The 26,705-nt window shown below is 38.3% G+C and overlaps 10 protein-coding genes across 10 annotated transcripts; 7 read left to right on the top strand and 3 right to left on the bottom strand.

Annotated features, from left to right (window-relative positions):
- Positions 1-311: 311 nt before the first annotated feature.
- GCK72_015597 (uncharacterized protein) lies at positions 312-1,564 on the top strand (the record flags this gene model as incomplete). Its single annotated transcript, XM_053730996.1, has 3 exons — positions 312-541; positions 589-1,380; positions 1,426-1,564. 3 exons carry the CDS (start codon positions 312-314, stop codon positions 1,562-1,564), a joined length of 1,161 nt encoding a protein of 386 aa, XP_053585768.1.
- Positions 1,565-3,565: 2,001 nt separating this feature from the next.
- GCK72_015596 (uncharacterized protein) lies at positions 3,566-4,364 on the bottom strand (the record flags this gene model as incomplete). The annotated part of the gene is made up of 2 exons (XM_003092925.2): positions 3,566-3,704; positions 3,751-4,364. The coding sequence occupies 2 exons, from the start codon at positions 4,362-4,364 to the stop codon at positions 3,566-3,568; spliced, it is 753 nt and encodes a 250-aa protein (XP_003092973.2).
- Positions 4,365-5,180: 816 nt separating this feature from the next.
- Positions 5,181-5,976, bottom strand: GCK72_015595 (uncharacterized protein; the record flags this gene model as incomplete). The annotated part of the gene is made up of 3 exons (XM_053730995.1): positions 5,181-5,319; positions 5,368-5,498; positions 5,755-5,976. 3 exons carry the CDS (start codon positions 5,974-5,976, stop codon positions 5,181-5,183), a joined length of 492 nt encoding a protein of 163 aa, XP_053585767.1.
- Positions 5,977-6,561: 585 nt separating this feature from the next.
- GCK72_015594 (uncharacterized protein) lies at positions 6,562-12,334 on the top strand (the record flags this gene model as incomplete). Its single annotated transcript, XM_053730994.1, has 10 exons — positions 6,562-6,737; positions 6,785-7,588; positions 7,633-7,688; positions 8,631-8,820; positions 8,870-8,963; positions 9,008-9,247; positions 10,117-10,282; positions 10,330-10,546; positions 12,016-12,147; positions 12,196-12,334. 10 exons carry the CDS (start codon positions 6,562-6,564, stop codon positions 12,332-12,334), a joined length of 2,214 nt encoding a protein of 737 aa, XP_053585766.1.
- Positions 12,335-12,803: 469 nt separating this feature from the next.
- On the top strand, positions 12,804-14,062 carry GCK72_015593 (uncharacterized protein; the record flags this gene model as incomplete). Its single annotated transcript, XM_053730993.1, has 3 exons — positions 12,804-13,033; positions 13,081-13,878; positions 13,924-14,062. 3 exons carry the CDS (start codon positions 12,804-12,806, stop codon positions 14,060-14,062), a joined length of 1,167 nt encoding a protein of 388 aa, XP_053585765.1.
- Positions 14,063-14,639: 577 nt separating this feature from the next.
- GCK72_015592 (uncharacterized protein) lies at positions 14,640-15,652 on the top strand (the record flags this gene model as incomplete). The annotated part of the gene is made up of 2 exons (XM_053730992.1): positions 14,640-15,106; positions 15,157-15,652. The coding sequence occupies 2 exons, from the start codon at positions 14,640-14,642 to the stop codon at positions 15,650-15,652; spliced, it is 963 nt and encodes a 320-aa protein (XP_053585764.1).
- Positions 15,653-16,114: 462 nt separating this feature from the next.
- On the bottom strand, positions 16,115-16,925 carry GCK72_015591 (uncharacterized protein; the record flags this gene model as incomplete). The annotated part of the gene is made up of 2 exons (XM_053730991.1): positions 16,115-16,253; positions 16,300-16,925. 2 exons carry the CDS (start codon positions 16,923-16,925, stop codon positions 16,115-16,117), a joined length of 765 nt encoding a protein of 254 aa, XP_053585763.1.
- Positions 16,926-17,935: 1,010 nt separating this feature from the next.
- On the top strand, positions 17,936-19,042 carry GCK72_015590 (uncharacterized protein; the record flags this gene model as incomplete). Its single annotated transcript, XM_053730990.1, has 3 exons — positions 17,936-18,015; positions 18,063-18,854; positions 18,904-19,042. 3 exons carry the CDS (start codon positions 17,936-17,938, stop codon positions 19,040-19,042), a joined length of 1,011 nt encoding a protein of 336 aa, XP_053585762.1.
- An 867-nt stretch (positions 19,043-19,909) lies between these two features.
- On the top strand, positions 19,910-20,705 carry GCK72_015589 (uncharacterized protein; the record flags this gene model as incomplete). Its single annotated transcript, XM_053730989.1, has 2 exons — positions 19,910-20,520; positions 20,567-20,705. 2 exons carry the CDS (start codon positions 19,910-19,912, stop codon positions 20,703-20,705), a joined length of 750 nt encoding a protein of 249 aa, XP_053585761.1.
- An 858-nt stretch (positions 20,706-21,563) lies between these two features.
- GCK72_015588 (uncharacterized protein) lies at positions 21,564-26,559 on the top strand (the record flags this gene model as incomplete). Its single annotated transcript, XM_053730988.1, has 8 exons — positions 21,564-22,159; positions 22,205-22,260; positions 23,372-23,561; positions 23,610-23,703; positions 23,748-23,987; positions 26,048-26,210; positions 26,258-26,474; positions 26,523-26,559. 8 exons carry the CDS (start codon positions 21,564-21,566, stop codon positions 26,557-26,559), a joined length of 1,593 nt encoding a protein of 530 aa, XP_053585760.1.
- Positions 26,560-26,705: the final 146 nt, after the last annotated feature.

Below are 26,705 nucleotides of genomic sequence, written 5' to 3'. Positions count from 1 at the left end.
AGAAATATCGTAATCATTATATGAAGGATGTCACAAATACAGATAGTTGTAAAATGTTATGACCCGAGACAGTTACTTCAGTTTTGGGAAACAAACGAGTGGAAAGGGAGACATTATTCTAGGAGAGAAGACGTGGGAAGTAATGAATGGAAATGAAGGTAATAGGTGAGAAGGCGGGATAAGAGAGAAACAAACAAAATGTGAGTGACATGGGAAAACTACAGTATGTCCTCCCACGTCACTCACACTCTCCTCTCTAGTGTTCTTATCTATTCCCTCCGATTCAGTCTCCCCACGTCTTCCCTCCCAGAATGACGTCTCCCTCCCATCTCTGTCGTTTGCTTTTTTGGATCTCCGTCTTCTTCCAAACAATCAAATCATTATTCATCTCCAACACCCCGTTACCTCCACCTCTCTTCCCTCCCAAGAAAACTTCTTCCGTCATACCCGACATCCCGGTACTCTCAACTCCCTTCCCTCTCCTCCATGTCTCATACGTTCCGTTAAGGAAAATTATCGATTTTATGGAGCCAAAAACATTGTAAGTTTCTTGTTATTATGTTTTCAAATCTTAATTGTCTATTCCAGAGTATCACTTTCCTTTTGCTCCCGAAAAACTCACTCTGCCATAAAAACTCAACAAAAGGCGCCATTCAATGGGCGTCTCTGTGTTTCGGGATTCGACAGCAATTTATCATTCCGTACATTTCGAAATCGCAATTGTGTGTTGAGTGTCTGCGACTGTTCGTGTTTGCCAACTTCTGAGAGAAGTGATTATGTTAAAATGAACGGGCAGTACGTTCCAGTTAAAACGCACCCTTTGGATGGATATCTTGTTTGGTACTGGGATAATACAACGGACGGATTGAAAACTATCACTGACTATGTTACCGATCTATTCAATACTGATGTATCAAAAGTCTGTGTATCTAAAGATGCAATCAATATGATTGAATGGGTGATCAGAAGACAAAAAACACCATTGGAAAGTGTCACTGTCTGCGGCGTTACATCATCAGAAGAAGAACTGATTTATTATTTGAGGGATTGCAAAACTTCATCGCAAATAGAAATTCGCTCATATGCTCCACCCAATTTCCGCTTCTCCGAAAACTTTCGGAGAATCGATTTCTTAGTTATCTGGCATGGAGAATGGGTAACAATTGACAACCTATTGACAATGGATGGAATTGTTATTAGTCTGGGATACTCTAATCTATCTGATAGTGATTTGAATCTCTTTCTGAAGCATTGGCTAGCTGGAGGATGTCCCCGATTGAAATTTTTTTACGCTGGCATTCATTCTGTAAACATTTTGCAAGTACTCGCCGGTCTCATGCATAATGCCGTTTATTTGGAAAACAGTCGTAACTACACCAGGTGAACATTCGATACGTTTCTATTCTAACAACTCCAAAATTACAGCCCATCCGGATACACATCGATATTGTCAGATGGATATGACATCCAACGTTCAGATGGTGTGACGGCTACAGTACACTATCATTCTCCAAGAACTTTTCTCATTGCAGTTTGGCCAGAGACCACTCATAATTCTAATTAAACTTTCTTATTCATTCCTTCACTGTTCTGTTTATTTAACTGTACTCAAAAATGCTCTACCTTTCTCAATGGTAATTAAAACTTTACTTTTGTAATTATTGTTTGATCTTATAAATATTTTCGGAAAACTAGAAACGATCCCAATTTCCATTGAAAAAAGGGGATTAGTTTAAAACTAAAAATGACAATGGGGACTTTTTTTGTTTTGATGCGTTTGCCACGTGTCCCCACGTTTCGTCTTATCAGTTGAATAAAATATAGTTTTTTCTCTTTTTTTATAAATATTATTTTCTCATTCTACACTTTTTCACTTTCCAACTTTAACTCTTCGTTAAAATCACTTCCATCATGTTCAATCCTCTCCCTGGCAATTCGGGAATAGTCGATATTCACTTATAACAAGAGAAAATGAAAAAGTTTAACAAGGGAACCCCAAGACCATGCAAATGCTTAAGTCACGCCGTCCGCACGTCGTATGCATGTATTACCATCCATACTCAAAAAAGACGCCTCCATCAATGGCACAGTACCTGAAAAATAAATGTTTGATTTGTAACTCTATCATCATATATATTTTAATCACTAGGCATGAAAGCAGTTCTTCAAACCATACTTGCAATGGGCAGAGCCGGGCCTAAATTCGATTTATGATGTAAATTCTTATTTGAAAAAGTGTTGTGTCAAATTTCGAAAGAAAATTCCAAGTCAATTGTTAAAACTACAATATAAACAAAACCAACAGAAATGATCAAATAAGTAAATTCCCTCTAAACGTGTTCATAATCTGATTCTGGCCAGACAACAACAATCATGTCTCCGTTTTCTTGATGGCATACGGTAGCAGTCACACCGTCCGCACGTCGTACATCATATCCATCCCACAAAAAGAAGACGGGGGAGAGTAATGAATGGAATGGAGGGAATCGATGAGAGGACGAGAGAGTCTAAAGAATGCATGGAAGTGACCTAGGATAACTACAGTAACCCGGTGAGGTACTGCAGGTAGGGATGTTAAAAATACGTTTTACGGCAACCGTCGCCTTTTTCATTTTCGCCGACGGCGATAATCGCCGCTTTAAAAAAAGTGATTTTCTCCTTTCTTATTTCCGGCGGCGGCCGCCTTCGCCGACTTTTAAACATGCAATTTTTGCCGCGTTTCATTTCCAAAACGGTAAAACGCAGTTTTTTAAATGGCGCAGCGTAAAGGCGAAGGCGACCCGCAACATCCCTACCTGCGGGAAAATATGTATCGTCAGAACAAAGGTTGTTTAGTGATCTGGAGCAAAGCTAGGCGGGAATCTCAAATTTCCGAAATTTGGTGGAATAATGATATTCAAGTTTTTTGAAAAATATACGACTGGACTTAGTCTAACAAATACATTAACTAATCACAAATACATTAACTAATCACACTTCCTTGTCCGGTTTATTTATAGCATCAAGTCAGATTTCAACCTTTGAGAACTTAAAACCAGACTTGCAACGGGCCGGGCCGGGCCGGAAGTAAAATTTCTAGGGCCCGGCCCGGCCCGGTCGGCCCGGAAGTTCAGTACTGAAAAAAATTCAAAATTTTTTTCGAAAATTTCCCGATTTTTTTTGAAAAATATTTCTTAAGAACAACTTTTTGTAGGTTCCGAAGGTTGTTGAAAAATATACTTGAGGAAAAATATGAAAAATTTTCAGAAAATAAATTGTTCGACAAAAAATTGTAGTGGAAAAAGTTCAAAAATTCAAATCCGGGCCGACCGGGCCGGGCCGGGCCAAAACCGGGCCGGGCCGGAATTTTGCAAGTCTGCTTAAAACATTTCTGATATCGTTCCGTTTTAAATAATCAGTATACCACTTCATTCATAACTGGAATTCAACAAAACCACATCAAATGCATTATTTGTGTCATTACGGCCAAACAACAATAGTCAAGTATCCCTCAGTCTGATAAAATTCTGTAGCAGTAGAGTATAGTTAGATAAATGAAACAATTTTAAAAAAATGAAAAACAAGTTTAATTATAATTATAAGGGGTCTCTGGCCAAACTGCAATAATTAAGGTTCTCGGTGGTTGATAGTGTACTGTAGCCGTCACACCATCCTCACGTTGGATGTCATATCCACCTGACAAAACTCTGCTGTATCCAAATGGGCTGAAATAAGGAATAATGAAGAACCGCTAATCAGTGGAACTATTACCTGGTGTAGTAACGACTGTTCTCCACAAAAACGGCGTTACGCATCAGACCGTCAAGTACTTGAAACATATCCACAGAACCAAGTCTAGCGCAAAATAATTTCAATCGAGGACACCCTCCAGCCAGCCAATGCTTCAGAAAAACATTCAAATCTCTACTAGTCAGGATAGATGTTTCTAAAACAATATCAATTCCATCCATTGTCAACAGATTGTCAAGTGTCATCCATTCTCCATGAATGATATCCAAGCAATCGATTATTGGGAACTTTTCCGTGAACCGAAAGTTCTGAGGAGGTTTTAGGCGTATGCTTAATTTAGACGTAAGACGACAGTATTTCAGAATATAGATCATCTCTTCTGATGATGTGGCATTCCTGTCCACGTACCAAACTCTTCTCAATGGTGTCTTTTGTCTACTGTTCACCCATTCAATCATGTGGAAGGATTGTTTTGAAGCCCAGATATCTGATACATCAATATTGAATAGGTTAGTAACATATTCAGTGATAACTTTTAATCCATCCGTTGTATTCTCCCAATATGACATAAGATATCCATCCAAATGATCCATTTCGACTCGTACATGTCGTCCACCCATTTTCACATTCTCCATGCTTTCATAATTAATATTGTCTACAAACTTATGTGCACTCAACACACAATTGCGTTTTCTAAGTAAACCGAAGACAAATCTTGGAAATGAGAGGAATGATGAACTTTTATCGGATTCCTCAACAAGCAGATGCCCGTCAAATGACAATTTTCGTTGAGTTTTAATAACGGAGTGACTTTTCTGAGAGCAAAAGGAGAGAGATACTCTGAAAAGAAGAGTAAAACAGCTTTGGAAAAAATTTTAAAAAGAAGCTCACAATGCATCGGGATCCATAAAATCGATAACTCTGCCTAGAGGGAGGTATGGGACATGGAGGAGAGGGAAGGGAGACGTCATCCTTCGACAGAAGACGTGGGGAGTAATGAATGGAATGGAGGTAATGAACGGGAAGACGAGAGATGAGAGAATTTAGAGAAAGTGGTGTGAAAGCGACGTGGGATGACAGATGGACTACTGTAGTTTTCCCATGTCACTCACATTCTGTCATTCTGTCTCATATCTCATCTTCCCATCTTTTAATTAATTATTAATTATTCAAACTGTGTTCCTTCTTCTACTGTAGTGTTCCAGATAAGAGTTTTAGAAAAATCGATCGCATAATCATCGGCAAGCTGGATGACCATTTACAATCAAAAACATTTTCGTTTCTAGTTTTAAACAAATCCACTTTATTTGATGAAATTCGAGATCATTTCTTGTTTTTCAATAATAAAAAATTATAAGACAGTAGGAAAAAGCATTGAAAAAGTTCAAGTGGCTGGCACTGTAGTTAGCATAGTCGGATAAAAAGACGAATAAAAAACAATTGAAGATAATTTAATTATAATTATAAGTCGCCTCTGGCCAAACAGCAATAACCAAGATTCCAGTTTCCTGAAGGCATACTGTAGCAGTCACACCATCCACACGCCGTACATCGACTCCAAATGACAAAATTCTGCTGTATCCAAATGGGCTGAAATGAGGAATCATGAAAAACTACTAATATATCAAACTATATTACCTGGTGTATTCTCGACAATTCTCCACAAAAACGGCATTATGTATGAGGCCGTCAAGTACTTGTAAGATATCCACGGATCCTGTTCTAGCGCAGAATAGTTTCAATCGGGGACACCCTCCAGACAGCCAGTGCTTGAGGAAAACATTCAAATCACTATAGGATAGTTTTGCATTGTCTAGATGAATATCCATCCATGCTCAATAGGTTGTCACTTGTCACCCATTCTCCATCACTAATATCTAAGCAATCGATTTTTGGAAACTTTTCCGTGAAACGAAAGTTTTGAGGAGGTTTTAGGTGCATGCTTAATCGAGACATAGAACCACAGTATTTCAGAATATATGTCATTTCTTCTGATGATGTGGCACTGGAGTCCGAGTAACTAACGTTTTTCAATGGTGTCTTTTGTCTACTGATCACATGTTGAATTATATGGAAGGATTGCTTTGAAGCCCAGATATCTGATACATCAATATTGAATAGATTGGTAACATAGTCAGTGATAACTTTTGATCCCTCCGTTGTATTCTCCCAGTATGACATAATATATCCATTCAAATGATCCATTTCGACTCGTACATGTTGTCCACCCATTTTCACAGATTCCATGCCTTCATAATTAATATTGTCTACAAACTTAAGTGCACTCAACACACAATTGCTTTTTGGAACTATCAAACAGACAAATTTTGTAAATGAAAGAAATGATGAATTTTTATAGGATTCCCCAACAAGTAGATGTCCGTCAAATGGCAATCTTCGTTGAGTTTTAATAACGGAGTGACTTTTCTGAGAGCAAAAGAAGAAAGATACTCTGAAAAGAAGAAGAATAGCTTTGAAGACGTGGAAAGAAGAAACTTATAATGCTTTCGGCTCCATAAAATCGATAACTCTGCCTAAAGGGACATACGGGACATGGAGGAGAGGGAAGGGAGACGTCATCATTTGACTGAAGATGTGGGGAGTAATGAATGGAATGGAGGGAATGGATGAGAAGACGAGAGAGGCTAGAGTTTAGAAAACGTGAGAGAGTGACATGGGAAGACAGCTGGTCTACCGTTATTTTTAAATGTTACTCATATTCTGCTTGTTTTCTGGGAAACTACAGTAGTCCAGCTGTCTTCTCACGTCATTCACACTCTCCTCTCTCGCCTATTCATCCATTTATTCCAATTCGTCGTCTTCTCTCCCAGAATGACGTTTCTCTTCTCTCTCTTTCGTTTGCTCTCTTGGATAATCTCCGTCTTCTTCCAAACAATCAAATCATTGCTCGTCCTCAACGGACTGTTACCTCCACCACCCTTCCCTATCTTCCGTGTCCCATACCTCCCGTTAGCCAGAATTATCGATTTTATGGAGCCCGAAGCATTGTGAGTTTCTTCTTATTATAATTTCAAATCTTTATGTTATATTTCAGAGTATCGCTGTCTTTCTGCTCTCAGAAAAGTCACTCTGTCATAAAAACTCAACAAAGAGCATCATTCAATGGACGTATCCGTGTTTCATGGCCACACAGAGACGTCATGTTTTATTCAGTCAAAAATCTAACTCGTGTTTTGCGTGCTGCCAATTACTCGTATTTTCCCAAGTCTGAGAGAAGTAATTATGTGAAAATGAACGGGCAGAACGTTCCAGTTATAATGCACCCTTTGGATGGATTTCTAGTTTCCGGCTGGGAGAATATAACGGAGGGATTGGAAACTATTACTGACTATGTTACCAACCTATTCAATATTGATATATCAGAAGTCTTTGTATCTGACGATTCATTCAAAATGATAGAATGGGTGAACAGTAGACAAACAACACCATTGAAAAAAATAGTTTACATGGCCATGGCCTGGAGTCCTTGCTCATCGGAAGATGAAATGAATTATATTCTGAGGGATTGCCGGTGTTCATCTGAAATACGCATCCACTCAAAGGCCCCATCCAGTTTTCGCTTCTCGGGAAACTTCCGTAGAATCGATTGTTTAGATATCAGTAATTCCGAATGGGTAACAATAGATAACTTATTGACCATGGATGGAATTGATATTCATCTAGACAATGCCAGTCTCACTAATAGTGATTTTAATGTCTTCCTGAAGCACTGGCTGTCTGGAGGGTGTCCTCGATTGAAACTATTCTGCGCTAGAATTGGTTCTGTAGATATCTTTCGAGTCCTCGCTGGCTTACGGCATAACGTCGTTCGTGTGGAGAATCGTCGTGACTACAACAGGTAAGAACTCAATGTGTTCTATTCTAACAACTCATAAATTCCAGCCCCTTTGGACACCAATGGACTTTGTGGGATGGATATGACATCCAACGTGCGGATGGTGTGACAGCTACAGTACACTATGAGCCAGTGGGAGCCTTAGTTATTGCAGTTTGGCCAGAAACCACTCATAATTATAATTAAATTTTTTATTGTTCATTCTGTTCTGTTTATCTAACTGTACTCAAAAGATCTCCAGCTTTATCGATGGTAATCAAAACTTCGCCATTCATATGTTTGATCACATAAATATTTTTCCCCCTTTTGTTATGATGCGCTTCCCCACGTTTTGTACTTCATTTTTGCCTCTTCTCTACAAAATACCACTTCCCTTTCCCTCTTTCCTGCTTCACCGTCTCTGCCGAGCCCCGATTGTCTCCAGGTGTCTTACCAGTTGAATAGAATCTCCCTCTCTTTTCATATATTTTATATTTTTTCCATTCCACACTTTTTCAATTTCAACCTCTACCCCTCTTTTGGCACTGCACCCCCACTGACGTCAAACTGTCGGACACCAGTCATTTCTTGAAAAAAGTTGTTATCAGTTGGACGTCGAAAATGGTGTAAACTCTTCTGAAACACAAAGAGAAAGAAACCCACTGATAACAAATTATTGAAAGGCATCACTTCATACTTTTCGAGTGTATTATCTGTGGGATTTCAAAAATTATTCGTGAAAAAGAATATAATGTCCGAGACAGTCTAGGTTACACCCTTTTCTTGTTAGTTCCTATCATGATGTCAAGCATGTCATGAGACAGCTGCAAATCTGAAAAAAAACGTCAATAAAATATTTGTATGAAAGTGCAGCTGATAACAGAATAGTGTTACTCAATGACTTGTTTCAGTCATTCATACTCTATTCTATCACTCTCTCCCTTCACAACTAATATTCATGATAGGGACACAATATCAGAAGCGGGGTTAAAACAAATAAAAATAATTATATCATTTCAGATTCAGAAACAAAGAGAGTTTTCCTAATAAAATAACCATAATTCAGGTGCCCCGGCCGTATGTCTTCCTCAACAGAACAACACACTTCTGTACGCTTATTCTACTGATATCGACTATTACACGTTTTGGTATGGTGCCAGGAGTATAGTCAGTTATGCTTCTACCTATGCAACAACGGCAAGTGTTCGATTCGATACAAAACAAGAAGAAGAGATTGAGTATCACACGGACTGGAAGTATGTTTCGTTTCTGTTTTTAGTGCTTTTTTAAACCATTTAATTCCAGTAGTTTGAATATTTCTATATATTCTCATCAACCGGATCCATCACTTGGATATGAAGATAATACTACTGGAAGCAACTTGTACAGTGTGTTGAAGGTTTGTACTATTTCACCTCATCTTGTATTTATTAGAGATTCCAGAAGTTTCTCAATAATGGGAAGGTGTCATTATGCGGAGCCCAAATTATTGTATTAGTGAAACGGTATCCAGATGAGTCTGATGTATCTGACATCATTTCCCAACTACGAGCCAATCATGTGTTGGTGCACATTGGTGTCGACAGTATCCCATCGGGTGGTTCCAATTCTGCGACACTATATGAAATGTCATTTCAAACCAATGGATACTGTGCGTTCGCCACCGGCGGTGATCTTTTTAGTGTGAGTTTGTTTTAGAAAACTGGAAATTGAATAAAAAAGTTCACCGTGAAAGTTATTTATGTGGAAACAAGTCATACTCAGGGAATTTCGAGCGATTTTCTTACCGTTTGGGCGGCCGTGCTGCCGCTCAAATCAAGGGCGAAACGTGTGATGTTTTCAGCACCCCTTTCGTGCCGATTCTCAAATATTTTTTTTAAACAGTTACTGTTTTTATCAATATTTATTAAAAAGAAAAATTCATCAAGTTTTGTGAACTTCTTGTGGTTGTTGGCTGTGGGAGGAGTTGATGATTGAGAGGAAACCATCGATTTATGATTCGATGTGGGAGTAGAAGACGTTGTTAGTTTCATGATCATCCTCCTCGAAACAAGAATTTTAGCTTAAGGAACTAACGATGTAGTTGGTCCCGACACGAAAAAACAATGGAGTAATTTGTGTAATTTTGATTGACAAACCTCTTTTCTTCTGTCGACCGGTAGCTTTTTTTATATCCATAACAGAATAGTGTATTTGAAACAAAGTATTAGTACAGAATAATAATGAAAAAACAAGAAAAATTGCAATGAATTTTCCAGTACGATAAAACGTATGTTGTTAAACTTTGCAAATTGTCCAACAAATTGGCGTTTCGCTCGTCCCAACCACTCTTCCACTCTCAATTCTTTGACCTAACCGTCGCTCAACCCTTGCCCATTGGGCATTTTGCCCAAAAGTAGGAAATTTTCCATGCCATTTTTGTATGTTTCAGTGCAAGTGATTATGTTTTTCTGCTACTGTTTATATCTTGAAGAATTACGCTTCTACACAAGAGATATATCATTTTTGGAGATGATCACCACTACATTCTGTTCTTATCAAACAATGTTTAGGCTTTTGGCGACATGGCTTGGATACTTGGTAATCCTTACCAATTCATTGCTCAAAACTTTGTGGTTTCTGGATCGGGTCGAATCAAAATACCGGCATTTAAATCTCCGATACCACCTGGTATTCATGCAGATTTTTGTTATTTTGCAATAACTGTTCAAAACCACAGTAAGAATAATTTCCAATTTAATCTATATCACTCACAATGTTTGCAGCACTCGACAATTCATTCGTATCTATGAATCACACAATAGAGAGTACTACTGGATATGATGTGAAAACATTTCCGAGTAACGGTATTAATCTTCTTTGGGGAACTGCACAAACAGGTGAATTGTTTCTAAACGGATCCCTCTCTTACAAATGGACAATTGACTATCATTATAATAATGATGAACCACAAATCATAGAATGCAGAATGTACAGTCCTGAGTGAGTTTTTTAAAACTTTAACAATTGCATTACATTAATATTTCAGTTATCACGACTTTGTACCACTGCCAGACTTCAAATGATCATTTAATATTGTGTGTCGTTTTCCAATAAATGCATATTTCATTTCAATCAATGCCTTCTTACATTTAATCTTTACTATTAACAAACGCAAACGGGTGTATGTTTGTCTGTCTGTCGCCGATCCTACCGCCCTTCCTACTGAACCGTTTTTCTTCGAAGTTGGACCAGAAAATCAGAAATTTTCACCACTCGATGCCCGTCTATTTTTTTTAGTTAGAATAGGTCTCAACTAGGTCACTAGGTGAAAAAACGTGGTTTTCAAGCCATTCGGTGGCATTTGGTTACGAAATAGGAGTTCACGGGGAAAATAATTATAGAACTTTTTCATTCTGCAAATGACTTCATTTCTACAAATTGTCACGAAAAATGCGTGGGAAACATTCGAAAACTCTATGTTTCTTTTTCTTACCGTGACACCCTCTCAAAGTTACACTGAAAACGGCCAGTTATGTATTAGAATTATGGTCACTACTGTATTCTATTTTTTTCCGAGGAGAGAGTTGGCACCGCCGCCGAACAGTCAAGATATTCAGTACTAAAAAGAAGATTTCCGTGTATATGAAAAAAGAAAAGTAAAGGAAAAGAAGATACTATCTGTTCACAAACACTCGCCGTTGTCCCAAAGACGAGCAACTTTGACGGAGTTCAAAAATTACGATCCCACGAACACCGAGTCAAAAACTGATGGTAGTTTACAATAAGAGTTTCGTCCGCAGCTCCGTGTGGTAGGGGGCATCACCGCCGATTAGTGAAAAACTTGAAAAAATAACACGTTAAGTGCATTTTTTGAAGATGCGAATAGGAAAGTGTCCAAATTTCTACTTCAGTAAAAGAATGTTCGAGCAGAGAAAAACATAGTAAAACAAATTCCGCAAAATGGTTTTGATAAAGGTCCAGAAAAATGACATTCCCTGTATTTAGTGCAATTAATACTGAGACCTCGGATGTCTCCACCATTAAAGAAGCACCCGAAGTTACATCCAGAAGCTTAATGGGAGTAAAAATGAAGGAAATAACACTACTCAAAAAATTATGGTGAATTTTAAAGAAGGAACTTTTTCGTAGCTTGGTTAGTCTACCATATTCGGAGGAAGGAGCCGGCATTGCCGCCGATCAGTCAAATGTTAAAATTAGTATTTGAAAGATCATTATCTTCTTGAAAAGGGAAACAAGAAGAGATACCAAGTTCCTGTTCTTCTATGAGAGTATTTTAGATTTAAAAAAATTAAAACCGGAACGGGTTGCTTTGCTAACAAAAACTATCAACAAGTGAAGAAGTTATATGATCCAGCAGTAGGAGAAAATTCTGGCTGCGTTAACCGACTGGTTGATATTTATCTGGAAAATGCCAGTCTCACTAATAGTGATTTGAATGTCTTCCTCAGGCACTGGCTGTCTGGAGGGTGTCCTCGATTGAAACTATTCTGCGCTAGAACAGGATCCGTGGATATCTTACAAGTACTCGCTGGTTTACTGCGTAACGCCGTTTTCGTGGAGGGTCGTGGAGACTACACCAGGTAAAATAGTCCGATATATTAGTAGTTTCTCATGATTCCCTATTTCAGCCCATTTGCATACAGGAGAACTTTGACATCTGGATTTGATATACGGCGTGCGGATGGTGTGACAGCGACCGTATGCAAACAGGGGAATGGAACCCTGGTTATTGCTGTTTGGCCGGAGACCACTTATAATTATAATTAAGCGCTCTTTTGATCCTCCCGTTTTGTTTATCCAACTACCTATGTTCAACTACAGTGGCAGCCACTTAAACTTTTTTCAATGTCTACCGTCTTATAATTTGTTTAAACAAGAATTGATCACGAATTTCACCGAATAAAGAGGATTTGTTTAAAGTCAGAAACGACGAGAGTGATCTTTTGGATAGACTATCAAATGTCATTCATCTACATTTGTTTCTAAAGTTCTAATCTGGAACACTACCCAGTAGAAAAGCGTTCTGGGAAGATCAAACGAGCAAAAACAGTCTGAACAATAAACAATTCATTCGAGGATAGGAAGAGGAGATATGAGACTGTTGTAAACAAACAGAATGTGAGTGACATGGGAAAGCTACAGTAGTCCAGCTGTCTTTTCACGTCATTCGCACTTTCCTATCTTGCCTACTCATCCATTCATTCCAATTCAGTCTCCCCACGTTTTCCCTCGCAGAATGACGTTTCTCTTCGCTCTCTTGCTTTGTTGGATTATTTCCGTCTTCTTTGAAGCAATCGAGTCTTTTCTCATCCCCAACATCCCGTTACCTCCACCTCACTTTCCTCCATCTCAAACTGTCTCAATCCGTCAACCCGACGTCCCGATACCCTCATCTCCTTTCCCTCTCTTCCTAGTCCCATTCGTCCCGTTAAGGAGAATTATTGATTTTATGAAGGCCGATGCATTGTGAGTTTCTTCTTATTTCGTTTTCAAATCTTCATTTTCTATTTCAGAGTGTCTCTATCTTTTTGCTCCCGGAAAAGTCACTCTGTCATCAAAACTCAACGAAGAGCACCATTCGATGGACGCCTCTGTGTTTCGGGGCCAAACAGAAATGTCATGTTTTATTCAGTCAAAAATCTCACTCGTGTGTTGCGTGCCGCCAATTATTTGCATTGTTCCAATTCTGACAAAAATAATTATGTAAAAATGAACGGGCAGTACGTTCCAGTGGAAGTTCACCGTTATAGTGGATATCTTATTTCGTACTCTGACAACACAATGAATGGGTTAAAGGCTATCACTGAGTATGTGACGGATCTGTTCAATTTGGATGTAGCCGTACTCAAGATCAATAGAGAGTCATTTCATCTGATTGAGTGGATGAATAGTAGACAGAAAACTCCATTGAAAAAAGTCGTTCACCTCGGCTGGAGAAGCAGATCAACAGAAGATGAAATGTGTTATATTCTGAGGCATTGTCGGTGTTCATCTGAAATACGAATCCACTCAGAGGCTCCACCCAACTTCCGTTTATCGGAAAAATTCCGACAAATCGATTGCTTAGTTATCTGGCATGGACAATGGGTGACACTTGACAACCTATTGACAATGGATGGAATTGATATTATTTTGGAAAAGTCTACCCTCACTAACACTGATTTAAATGTCTTTCTGAAGCACTGGCTGACTGGAGGGTGTCCTCGATTGAAACTATTCTGGGCCAACACCGGTTCCGTGGATCTCTTTCAAGTACTTGCTGGTCTACTGGATAACGCAGTTTTTGTGGAGGATCGTCGTGACTACACCAGGTAAAAATTCAATATGTTTATATTCTAACAACTTCTAAATTTCAGCCCGTTCGGACACAAATGGACTTTGTGGAATGGATATGACATCCAACGTTCGGATGGTGTGACAGCTACAGTAAACTATCTGCCACCGAGAACCTTAGTTATTGCAGTTTGGCCAGAGACCACTCATATTTCTAATTAAAGGAGGACTGAAGTCATATTTTTTATTTCAGATTCTCATACTTCAGAAAATTCTGAGCAACTTTCATCGTTGGAGCATAGGCTAAAAATCGCTCTAAACACCCAAAATTCACGTTTTCCCGGCTCAAATTGAGCTTTCGTGGAAGAGTTTTCCCACGCGAATTTTTGCTCCCGTGTAGTCCTCTCGGACAAAATTATTTCTTTTAATTTCTCGATTTCTCGTTTTCTTGCTTTTTTCAACGAAATTTCGTGTTTTTTTTTCAATTTATATCGTAAAAAAAGAAGAAATAACACGAAATTTCGTTGAAAAAAGCAAGAAAACGAGAAATCGAGAAATTAACAGAAATTAAAGAGACTATAATCCGGGTGGACTATAGTAATCGGTATGGCTAGACGGTTCAGTGGTGGATATTTATTCGGATGCAAAATATAAGTAATATAAGTCAATATAGGGAAGGGTGATACAGGTAAAGATAATGCAGGGGGAATATAGTTGGGGGGGGGGGGGGGGGGTATGGTAGATGGGACGGCAGACGGCAGCAGACGAGGACGGCAGGTGAAGGTGATCGACGGAGGAGATGGTAATCGACCGACAATCTGCGAACAATGACTCGTGCCAACATACCGAAACATTAAGCAATGGCAAACTGGAATACTGGATAAGCGGAACACTATATAAAGGAACACCAGCCGCTTCTACCTCACCTCTTCTTGAGAAGGAGAACCACCATCTCCTCCGTCGATCACCTTCACCTGCCGTCCTCGTCTGCTGCCGTCTGCCGTCCCATCTACCATACCCCCCCAACTATATTCCCCCTGCATTATCTTTACCTGTATCACCCTTCCCTATATTGACTTATATTACTTATATTTTGCATCCGAATAAATATCTACCACTGAACCGTCTAGCCATACCGATTATTCGTCGAAAGAAAAAGTCTCCCGTCATCCTCGACGTCCCGATACCCTCATCTCCTTTCCCTCTCTTCCATGTCCCAAACCTCCTGTTAGCCAAAATTATCAACCTAATAGAGCCGAAAACATTGTGAGTTTCCTCTTTTCATTTTTCCAAAACTGTTTTATTCTTCTTTTCAGAGTATCTCTCTCTTTGTGCTCTCAGAAAAGTCACTCCGTTATTAAAACTCAACGAAAATTGCCTATTGTCGGGCGTTTGCTTGTTGCGGGAGATGATAAAGAGTTATTATTTCGTAGATTTGGAAGACGCAATTGTGTGTTGAGTGCACATAAGTTTGTATCAATTTTCAATATCGATTATGAAGGCATGGAATCTGTGAAAATGGGTGGACAACAAGTACGAATCGAAATGCAACGTTTGGATGGATATCTATTTTCATACTGGGATAATGCAGCGGAAGGATTGGAAATCATCACTGATTATGTTACCAATCTATTCAATATTGATGTATCAGAAGTCTGGGCTTCAAAAAAATCCTTCCACATAATTGAACATGTGAACAGTAGACAAAAGACACCATTGAAAAAAATTAGAAAAAAAAATCCACTCTATTTATTACTCTCCCACGTCTTCTTTTTGTGGGATGGATATGATGTACAACGTGCGTCCGTCTAGAGAAAGTGTGGAAAGAATGACATGGGAAAACTACAGTAACCCGGTGAGGTCCTGCGGAAAAGTAAATATCTGACGTCAGAACAAAGGGATCTGGAGCAAAGTGAGGCGGGGTACTCAAATTTTCGAAATTTGGTGGAATTATGATAATCAAGATTTTTGAAAAATACACAACTGATCTTAGTCTAAAAAAGACATAAGCGAATCACACCTTCCTTGTTCGGTTTATTTATAGCACCAAGTCAGATTTCAACCTTTGAGAACTTAAAACATTTATGATATCGTTCCGTTCAAAATAATCAGTATACCACTTCATTCATAGCTGGAATTCAACAAAACCACATAAAATGCATTATTTCTGTCATTACGGCCAAACAAGTCAAGTATCCCACAGTTTGGTAGAATACTGTAGCAGCTGAGTACAGTTAGATAAACGAAACAATATTAACAAAATGAAAAAAAAGTTTAATTAGAATTATAAGTGGTCTCTGGCCAAACTGCAATGATTAAGGTTCTCGGTGGTTGATAGTGTATTGTAGCTGTCACACCATCCTCACGTCGAATGTCATATCCAGATGACAAGTTTATGCTATATCCAAATGGGCTGAAATAGAGGATCATGACAAACTACTAATGTACCGAACTATTACCTGACGTAGTCACGATGATCATCCACAAGAACAGCGTTATGCAGTAAATCAGTGAGTACTTGTAAGATATCCAGAAAACCTGTTTCGGCGCTGAATAGTTTCAATCGAGGACACCCTCCAGACAGCCAGTGCTTCAGAAAGACATTTAAATCAGTACTAGATAGAGTAGATGATCCGAGAATAATATCGATTCCATCCATTGTCAGAAGATTGTCAAGTGTCACCCATTCTCCATACCAGATATCTAAGCAATCGAAAGAAAACTTCCGAAATTTTTCAGAAAATCGAAAGTTTGGAGGAAGCTTTAGGCATATTCTTAATTGAGAGATAGGACGACAGTCTTTCAGAATATATATCATATCTTCTTCTGATGATGGTGTTGCACTCCAGTCCGCATACCAAACGTTTCTCAATGGTGTCTTCTGTCTACTGTTCACCCATTCAATCATATGGAAGGATTGTTTCGAGGCCCAGATTTCTGATACATCAATATTGAATAGATTGGTAACATAGTCAGTGAGTGCCTTCAATCCGTCCACTGTATTACTCCAGTATGAAATAAGATGTCCATCCGAATGATCCATTTCAACTCGTACATGCTGTTCACCTATTTTCACCGATTCCATGTCTTCATAATTGACATTGTCTACAAACTTCTGTGCACTCAACACACGATTGCGGTCTGCAACTATACCGAAGACAGAATATGTAAATGAAAGGAATGATGCATTTTGATGGGATTCCCCAATTAGCAGATGCCCGTCAAATGACACTTTTCGATGAGTTTTAATAACGGAATGACTTTTTTGAGAGCAAAAGGAGAGCGATACTCTGAAAACAAAAATAATAGGTTTGGAAGAAGGAGAAAGAAGAGACTTACAATGTTTTCGGCTCCATAAAATCGATAATTCTGCCTAGAGGGAGGTATGGGACATGGAGGAGAGGGAAGGGAGACGTCATCCTTTGACATAAGATATTAGGCAGGGGTGTGCGGAACGGAATTCGGAATTCCGAAAAATTCCGAAAATCGGCTCATTTTCGGAACGGAATTCCGATCGGAATATTCCGAAAAAAAATTTTCGGACTGGAATTCCGATCGGAATATTCCGAAAAAAAAATTCGGAATGAAATTCCGATCGGAATATTCCGAAAAAAAATGTGTTTTTTTTTAACAAAAAAACGGTTTTCAGCATTCGATATGGGTAAATGGGACAATCTGTTGAAAAAAAATTCCGAAAGTCCGAAAATCGGAATATTCCGACATTCCGAAAGTCCGAAAATCCGAAATTCGGACAATTCCGAAATTCCGAAAATCCGAAATTCGGAATATTCCGACATTCCGAAAGTCCGAAAATTTGAAATTCGGACAATTCCGAGATTCCGAAATTCCGAAATTTTGAAATTCGGACATTTTTTAGTGTCCGAAATTCCGAAATTTTCCTGTCCGCACACCCCTGATATTAGGAGACTGAATAGGAGGGAATGAATGAATAGGCGGGAGAGATGAGAGTGTGAATGACGTGGAAAAACACCTGGTCCCATTCATTCTCTCCTATTCAGTCTTCTTGCACTCCTCTCTCTCTTGCCTACTCATCCTCTCCCTCCTATTCAGTCTCCCCATATCTTCTGTCGAAGGATGACGTCTCTCTTCCCTCTCCTCCATGTACCAAACCTCCCGTTAGCCAGAATTATCGATTTTATGGAGCCCAATGAATTGTAAGTTTCTTCATTTCATTTTTCGAAGATATTCTTCCTGTTTTCAGAGTGTCGCTGTCTTTCTGCTCTCAAAAAAGCTACTCTGTCATTAAAACTCTACGAAAAACGCCTCATGACGAACGTCTGCATGTCAGGGAATCCAATATACCATTCCTTTCACTTTCAAATTTCGACTGTATGTTGAATACAGGTAACTCTGCATATATCTCAAGATCTGATAAAGAGGAATATGTGAAATTGGGTGGGCAACAAGCACGAGTCAAAATGCACCGTCTAATCAAATATTTGATAATATATTGGGAGGATAAACTGAATGGATTGAAGGCTATCACTGACTATGTTGCCAATTTATTCAATATTGATGTATCAGAAGTCTGTGTATGTAAAGATACATTCAAACTGATTGAACATGTGAACACTAAACAGAAGACACCATTGAAAAAAGTGGTTTACGTAGACTGGGGTGCCAGTCCATCGGAAGATGAAATGAATTATATTCTGAGGGATTGCCAGTGTTCATCTCAAATATGCATATACTCAGAAGCTCCGCCCAATTTTCGCTTCTCGAATAACTTCCGTAGAATCGACTGCTTAGACATCAGTAATTCCAAATGGGTAACAATTGATAACCTATTGACCATGGATGGAATTGCTATTCATCTGGACAATGCCAGCTTATCAAATAGTGATTTGAATGTCTTTCTGAAGCATTGGCTATCTGGAGGGTGTCCCCGATTGAAACTATTCTGCGTCAAAACTGGTTCCGCGGATATCTTACAAGTACTCTCAGGTTTACTGCATAATGCCGTTTTTGTGGAGAATCGTCGAGACTACACCAGGTAAAATAGTCCGATATATTAGTAGTTTTTCATAATTCTTTATTTCCAGCCCATTTGGATACATCAGAATCTTGTCATTCGGATATGACATCCAACGTGCGGATGGTGTGACTGCTACAGTATGCGAACAGGGGAATGGAAGTTTGGTTATTGCTGTTTGGCCAGAGACCACTCATAATTATAATTAAACGCTATTCATTTTGATCCTACCGTTTTGTTTATCTAACTATGCTTATCTTCAGTGCAAGCCATAGAACTTCAATGTCTACCGTCTTATAATTTGTTTAAAAAATTTTATCACGGATTTCACCGAATAAAGAGGATACGTTTAAAGCCAGAAACGACGAAAGGGATTTTTTGAATAGACTATCAATTGTCATCCAATTGATTTTTCTAAAATTCTATTCTGGAACACTACAGTAACCCAGTTGAAACAGCTTTCTGGGAAGATGAAATGAGCAAAAACAGTCTGAACAATGATCATTCATTCGAGGATGGGAAGACGAGATATGAGACTGTGGAAGACAAACAGAATGTGAGTGACATGGGAAAACTACAGTAGTCCAGCTGTCTTCTCACGTTATTCACACTCTGCTCTCTTGTCTATTCATCCATTCCCTCCTATTCAGTCTCCCCACGTCTCCCTTCTCAGAATGACGTCTCCATTCTCTCTCTTTCGTTTGCTCTCTTGGATATTGTCCGTCTTTTTCCAAACGATCAAATCATTGTTCATCTCCAACATCCCGTTACCTCCACCTCACTTCCCTCTCTTTCGCCTCCCATACCTTCCGTTAGGCAGAATTATCGATTTTATGGAGTCCGATTCATTGTGAGTTTTTTTCTTTTTATGTTTTTAAAGCTTAGTTTTCTATTTCAGAGTATCGCTGTCTTTTTGCTCTAGGAAAAGTCACTCTGTCATAAAAACTCAACGAAGAGCACCATTTGCGGGACGTCTCTGTGTTTCGGAATACCACAACTATTTATCATATATTACATTTCGAAAACGCAGTTGTGTGTTGAGTGTAAGTAGCATTACAAGTGAGGAAAGCGAAGAAATGGAATACGTTAGAATAAATAGGCAGTATGTTGGAGTGTACAGTTCAAATGGAAATCTTGTGTTACACTGGCATGGCAATACAGGTGGATTGAGAGATACCACTGATTATGTGACCGATCTATTCAATATTGATGTATCAGAAGTCTGTGTATTTAAAGATGCAATCAAAATGATTAAATGGGTGAACAGAAGACAGAAAACACCATTGAAAAAAGTCGTTTACATGGACAGGGGCGTCATTCCATCGGAAGATGAAATGCATTATATTCTGAGGGATTGCACAACATTATCTGAAATAAGCATTCACTCTGAGGCTGCACCTAATTTCCGCTTCTCCAAAAAGTTCCGAAACATCGATTGCTTAGATATCTGGCATGGAAAATGGGTGACAATTGACAACCTACTGACAATGGATGGAATTGTTATTAATCTGAATAAGTCTACCCTGACTAACACTGATTTTAATGTCTTCCTCAGGCACTGGCTATCTGGAGGGTGTCCTCGATTGAAACTATTCAGCGCCACTACTGGTGATGTGGATATCTTACAAGTACTTCATGGCATCATGCATAATGCAGTTCTTGTGGAGAATCGTCGTGACTACACCAGGTAAAAATTAAATGTATTTCTTCTTATAACAACTTCTAAATTCCAGCCCCTTCAGACACCAATGGATTTTGTGGGATGGGTATGACATCCAACGTGCGGACGGTGTGACAGCTACAGTACATTATCAGCCACTGGGAGCCCTAGTCATTGCTGTTTGGCCAGAAGCCAGTGATAATTATAATTAAACGTTATTTTGGTCCCTTTTGTTTCGTTTATCTAACTGTACTCAAAAAATCTCTACCTTTCTCGATAGTAATCAAAATTTCGTTATTTATATGTTTGATCACATGCGTTTTGAAAAAGTCAAAAAGGGTGCTAACTCTTTAAAAACACAAACAGAAAGGAACAATCCCACTGATAACAAATTATTGAAAGACACCACTTCTGTCATGTTCGTTTCCTTCCCTGTTAAGACACTTCACTGATAACAAAAAGGTGTTTCTCGAAGACAATATGTGGCTGATTTTTCTTACTTTTGATAGTTTTTTGTTTGTTATCAGAAAATTCATTTTTCTTATCATCACAAAACATTACGATACATCCTCAGGAACAACTTACATCCTTTTTTGAAGTCATCACGCCTGTTATGGCCTAGAAAAAACAACCAAACGTTTGTATCGTGGGAAAACAGTGACGTGGGAAAACAGCTGGACTACTGTAGTTTTCCCATGTCACTCATATTATGTGTGTGTTTCTTTCTTATCCCGCCTACTCATCCATCCCCTCCTATTCAGTCTCCCCACGTCTTCTCTCCCAGTATGACGTGTCCCTTCCCTCTCTTTCGTTTGCTTTTTTGGATAATCTCCGTCTTGTTCCAAACAATCAAATCATTGCTCATCTCCAACACCCCGTTACCTCCACCTCACTTCCCTCCCAAAAAAACTTCTCCTGTCATACCCGACGTACCGGTACTCTCACCTCACTTCCCTCTCCTCCTTGTCCCATACGTCCCGTTAAGGAGAATTATTGATTTTATGAATTGTGTGTTGAGTGTCCGCGATTTTTCTTTTTTTCACAAATCTGAGAGAATAAATTATGTTAAAATGAACGGGCAGGACGTTCCAGTTCGAGTGCACTGTTCGGATGGAAATCTTATCTCATACTGGCATAATACAACGGACGGATTGATAGAGACCACTAATTATGTGACCAATCTATTCAATATTGATGTATCAGAAGTCCGTGTATTTAAAGATGCAATCAATATGATTGAACGAATGAGCAGAAGACAAAAGAAACCATTGGAAAGTGTCACTGCATTGAGGATTATAGCATCGGAAGAAGAATTGATTTATATTTTGAGGGACTGTAAAACTTCATCGCAAATAGAAATTCGCTCATATGCTCCACCCAATTTCCGCTTCTCCGAAAAGTTTCGAAAAATCGATTTCTTATATATCTTGTATGGACAATGGTTGACACTTGACAATCTGTTTACAATGGATGGGATCGATATTGTTCTGGGATACTCTAATCTATCTGATAGTGATTTGAATGTCTTTCTGAAGCATTGGCTAGCTGGAGGGTGTCCCCGATTGAAATATTTGGACGCTGGTATTCATTCTGTAAACATTTTGCAAGTACTCGCTGGTTTACTGGATAATGCCGTTTTCGTGCAGAAAAGTCGTAACTACACCAGGTGAACATTCGATACGTTTCTATTCTAACAACTCCAAAATTTCAGCCCATTCGGATACACATCGATATTGTCAGATGGATATGACATCCAACGTTCAGATGGTGTGACGGCTACAGTACACTATCATCCACCGAGAACTTTTGTCATTGCAGTTTGGCCCGAGACAACTCATAATTTTAATTAAACTTTTTTATGTTTTCCCTTTTCTAATCATTCAACTATGCTTAACCAAAGTGCCAGCCACATGAACTCATTTTAATGTCTACCGTAACCTGAAATTATTGTTTGAAATTGTAAATAGTTTTGAAAATCTAGAAACGATCACATTTTCCACCAAATAAAGGAGATTGGTTGAAAATCAGAAACAACGAGAAAACTTTTGTCTGAAGCTCATTTAATTCTCATTCAAACTTCTGTTGTCATAATGCGGTTATAACGTATCCCCACGTTTTGTACCTCGTTTTTGACCAACCCCTGCTAGGGACGTTTTTCTACCCGAATGTCTTCAGCTGTATAGAATCAAATTCCCTCTCTCTTTTTTCATATATATTATTTTCCCATTCCACTTTTTTCCTCTTTCAACCTTCATCCCTCTTCTGACACTGCACCCTCACTGACGTCAAACGGTCGGAGAGCAGTCATTTCTTGAAAAAAATTGTTATCAGTTGGACGTCAAAAAGGGCGTTAACTCTTCATAAACACAAACAGAAAGGTACAATCCCACTGATAAGAAATTACTGAAAGGCGTCATTTCCGTCATATTTTATTCTGACGACATTAAGTAGAAAGGAAGGAAAACTAAAAGAAGAAAAAAGAAAATTAGTATATTGAACATAATAAAATATCATCATAACACAAAATGATTAGTAGGAGGTGCTCTTCCGTTTCAAAATGTAATTTTCAGATTTGTCCCACTCATAAATATTTTTCTACCAAAACTTTCTCGACTTCTTTCTAATTTTAACGTTAAGCTCCTCCTCCTCAACGAGTGGGGAAGAAAAGTCGTTAAGACTCTTCACTGATAACGAGAATGTGTTAGACGCAGAATCATTGCAGCCATTCATATTCTATTCCATCACCCCCTCCCTTTCAAACTAATATTCATTATAGGGACACAATATCAGAACTAGGACGAAAAACAAAATTAAATAATTATTTCATTTCAGATTCAAAAATAATATTAGTTTTCCTAATAAAATGAAATTATTTCAGTTCCACCGGCCGCATGTCTTCCATATCAGAACAACACTGTCTTATACGCTTATTCCACTAATATCGACTATGGTACATATGATGGAGGTGTCGAGCAAATGATAAATTTTGCTTATATGTATGCAACAATGGCAAATGTTAGATTCGATACGAAACAGGAAGAGGAGATTGAGTATCACTCGGATAAAAAGTATGTTTCGTTTCTGTTGTGACTGATTTATTCGACCTTTTCATTCAGGAGTTTGCAAGATTCCCTGGATTCCCATAAACCGGATCCATCTCTTGGTTATGGAGATAAGACAACTGGAAGCAACTTATACAATATTTTGAAGGTTGGTACAGTTTTTCTTCAACTTTTGTTCAGAAAATATTTCAGAAGTTTCTCAATAATGGGAACGTTTCAATATGTGGGGCCCAAGTGTATATAGCTGTAAAACGGTATCCAGATGAGTCTGATGTATCTGACATCATTTCCCAACTACGAGCCAATCATGTCATGGTGTTCATTGCTGTGGACAGTATTCCATCGGGCGGTTCCAACTCTGCAACACTATATGAAATGTCATATGAAACAAATGGATACTGTTACTTCGCCACCGGCTATGATCTTTCGGAAGTGAGTTCTCTTAGAAAAAGTGAAAATTGAATGAAAAAGTTCACTGTGACAGTTATTTATGTGGAAACCAGAGTTGCGCGGAAGTGATTTTTTCAAAAACGGAAGTCGGAAGTCGGAAGTCGGAAGTAAAATTCCAAATCCGGAAGTCGGAAGTCGGAAGTAAAATTCCAAATCCGGAAGTCGGAAGTCGGAAGTAAAATTTTGAAAACGGAAGTCGGAAGTCGGAAGTCGGAAGTCGGAAGTAAAATTCCAAATCCGGAAGTCGGAAGTCGGAAGTAAAATTCCAAATCCGGAAGTCGGAAGTCGGAAGTAAAATTTTGAAAACGGAAGTCGGAAGTCGGAAGTCGGAAGTGTAAAAATGCCCGTAAGCCGGAAGTCGGAAGTAGATTTCTTCGCAAAGATTTAAAAACTCTAAAAGAAAATATCATGAAATTCACAAAAATCAGTGAGAAACTAGTTTTTGGCTGGAGAAAAGCCTATTTTCTGTCCTTTTAGACCATTTTTCCTTGTATTTCTGAGAAATTTACTTTTCCTAAATTCCACTCTTATGAAATGACGGAAGCCGGAAGTGAAACTCCAAATCCGGAAGTCGGAAGTCGGAAGTAAAATTCCAAATCCGGAAGTCGGAAGTCGGAAGTCAGAAGTAAAATTTTCAAAACGGAAGTCGGAAGTCGGAAGTCGGAAGTGAAAAAATGCCCGGAAGTCGGAAGTCGGAATTCCGCGCAACTCTGGTGGAAACATATCATAGTCACTGTAGTAGACAGTCTGAAGACTGAAGTCTTCTTTCTATTTCAGATTCTTATATTTTCGTGGAAAAGTGTTCCCATGCGAGTTTCTTTTTCACTGTGTTGTCCTCTCGTACATAATTATTTCTCAATTCTTCGTTTCCTCGCTGTTTTCAACAATTTTCTTTGTTTTTTTTTCAATGTATATCGCAAAAAAGCGAGGAAACGAGGAATTGAGGAATAATTTTCTCCGAGAGGACTACACGGTGGTAAAAAACTCGCGTAGAAAAACTCTTCCACGAAGGCTCATTTTGAGCCGGAAAAGGAGAATTGAGGTGTTTAGAGTGATTTTTACTATATATAGCAAATATGCTCCAATTTTGAAAGTTTCTTAGAATTTTCTAAAGTAGCATCATCTGAAAAAAAAAGACTTCAATCCTCCTTTAATTCCATCTCAATGATTACGTTTCTACCAGGCTTGTTCAAAACCGGAAATCGGAATTTCCGATTTTTTCGATTTTTCGGCGGAAAATTTTCCGATTTTTTTTTCGGAAAATTTTTCCGATTGGAAATTTTCCGAATGGGTTTTTCGGAAAATTTTTGGAAATAGTCGGAAAATTTTCCGACTATTTCCGAAAATTTGATTTTTTTGAGGTACTGAAAAAAAAACAAAACATTCGATTGATGGGTTCGACCATCAGAATAGCGGGCCTGACAATTAATATGTTGTTTTTCTTGTTTACTCTCAATAATATCATTGATATTTCAATTATACACTGCCCGACATAAATATAGAGCCACTTGAATTTTTGATTTTTTTGGAAAAACTTGGTCGTTTTTAAAAATTCTTTGAACGATAATATTTTGCATTTTGGGATGTAAAAATGTTAGATTTGTTGAAATTTAGAATTTCCTTGATTTTTTAAAAAATATGAAAAAAGTGTGAAAAATGGCCTATTTCTATCCGACATAAATATATAGCCACCCACAAAATGAGAACCGCTTGATTAGATAGACGATTGAAATGTAGAAATTCGTGATCTACGTCCAAAATAGGTCTAAATAAAGTAGTTTGGAAAAAAGATCAGTGGACTATATTTGATTTAACCGAGTTTCATGATCATTTTTCGCCTTCAAGAGTTGCCTGTAAGTGTTACAGATAGTGCATCATAAGTCGTTTTTGTCATTTTCCGAAATTTTCCAAAAAATAAATTCGGAAAAAAATTCGGATATTCGATTTTCCGAAAAGTTTTTTTCCGAACAAGCCTGGTTTCTACACAAAAGATATAACATTCTTGGGTCGCCACTGATTATCTTTTTATGATAAGTTTTTAGGCTTTTGACTGGATGACTGCAATACTTGATCGTCCTTATCAATTCATTGCTCAAAACTTTGTGGTTTCTGGATCGGGTCGAATCGAAATACCGACATTCAAAACTCCAATTCCAATGGGTATTAATGATGCTGTGCGATTTGCAATAACTGTTCAAAACCACAGTAAGATTAATTTCCGAGTTAAATTAGATCACTCACACTGTTTGCAGCACTCGACAATTCATTTGTATCAATGAATTATACAATTGAGAGTACTGATGGATCTGATGTTTATAAATTTCCAAGTAACAATGCCCATCCTCTCTATGGAACTGCACAATCAGGTTATTTCTATTCGAATGGACCCTTCTCGTTCAAATGGACAATTGACTATCAATATAATAATGATGCACCACAAATCATTGAATGCAGAATGTACAGTTATTAGTGAGTTTTGCCAAAACCTTTTACTATTGCCTAAATCGAATATTTCAGTTATCACGACTTCCTTCCCCTGCCAGATTTCAAGTGATCGGTTCAATGTTCTGTGATATTCTTATTTTTCAATAAATACTTATTTCATTCAATCAGTGTTTTTTCACTTCCAACTATTAATACCAGTAAACAACAGATCGATTCTACAGCCCTACCTACTGAACCGATTCTCTTCAAAATCAG

The sequence above is a fragment of the Caenorhabditis remanei genome, chromosome IV (assembly GCF_010183535.1).
Source record: "Caenorhabditis remanei strain PX506 chromosome IV, whole genome shotgun sequence".
Lineage (NCBI taxonomy): Eukaryota > Metazoa > Nematoda > Chromadorea > Rhabditida > Rhabditidae > Caenorhabditis > Caenorhabditis remanei.
This window is presented reverse-complemented; position numbering and strand designations above follow the sequence as displayed.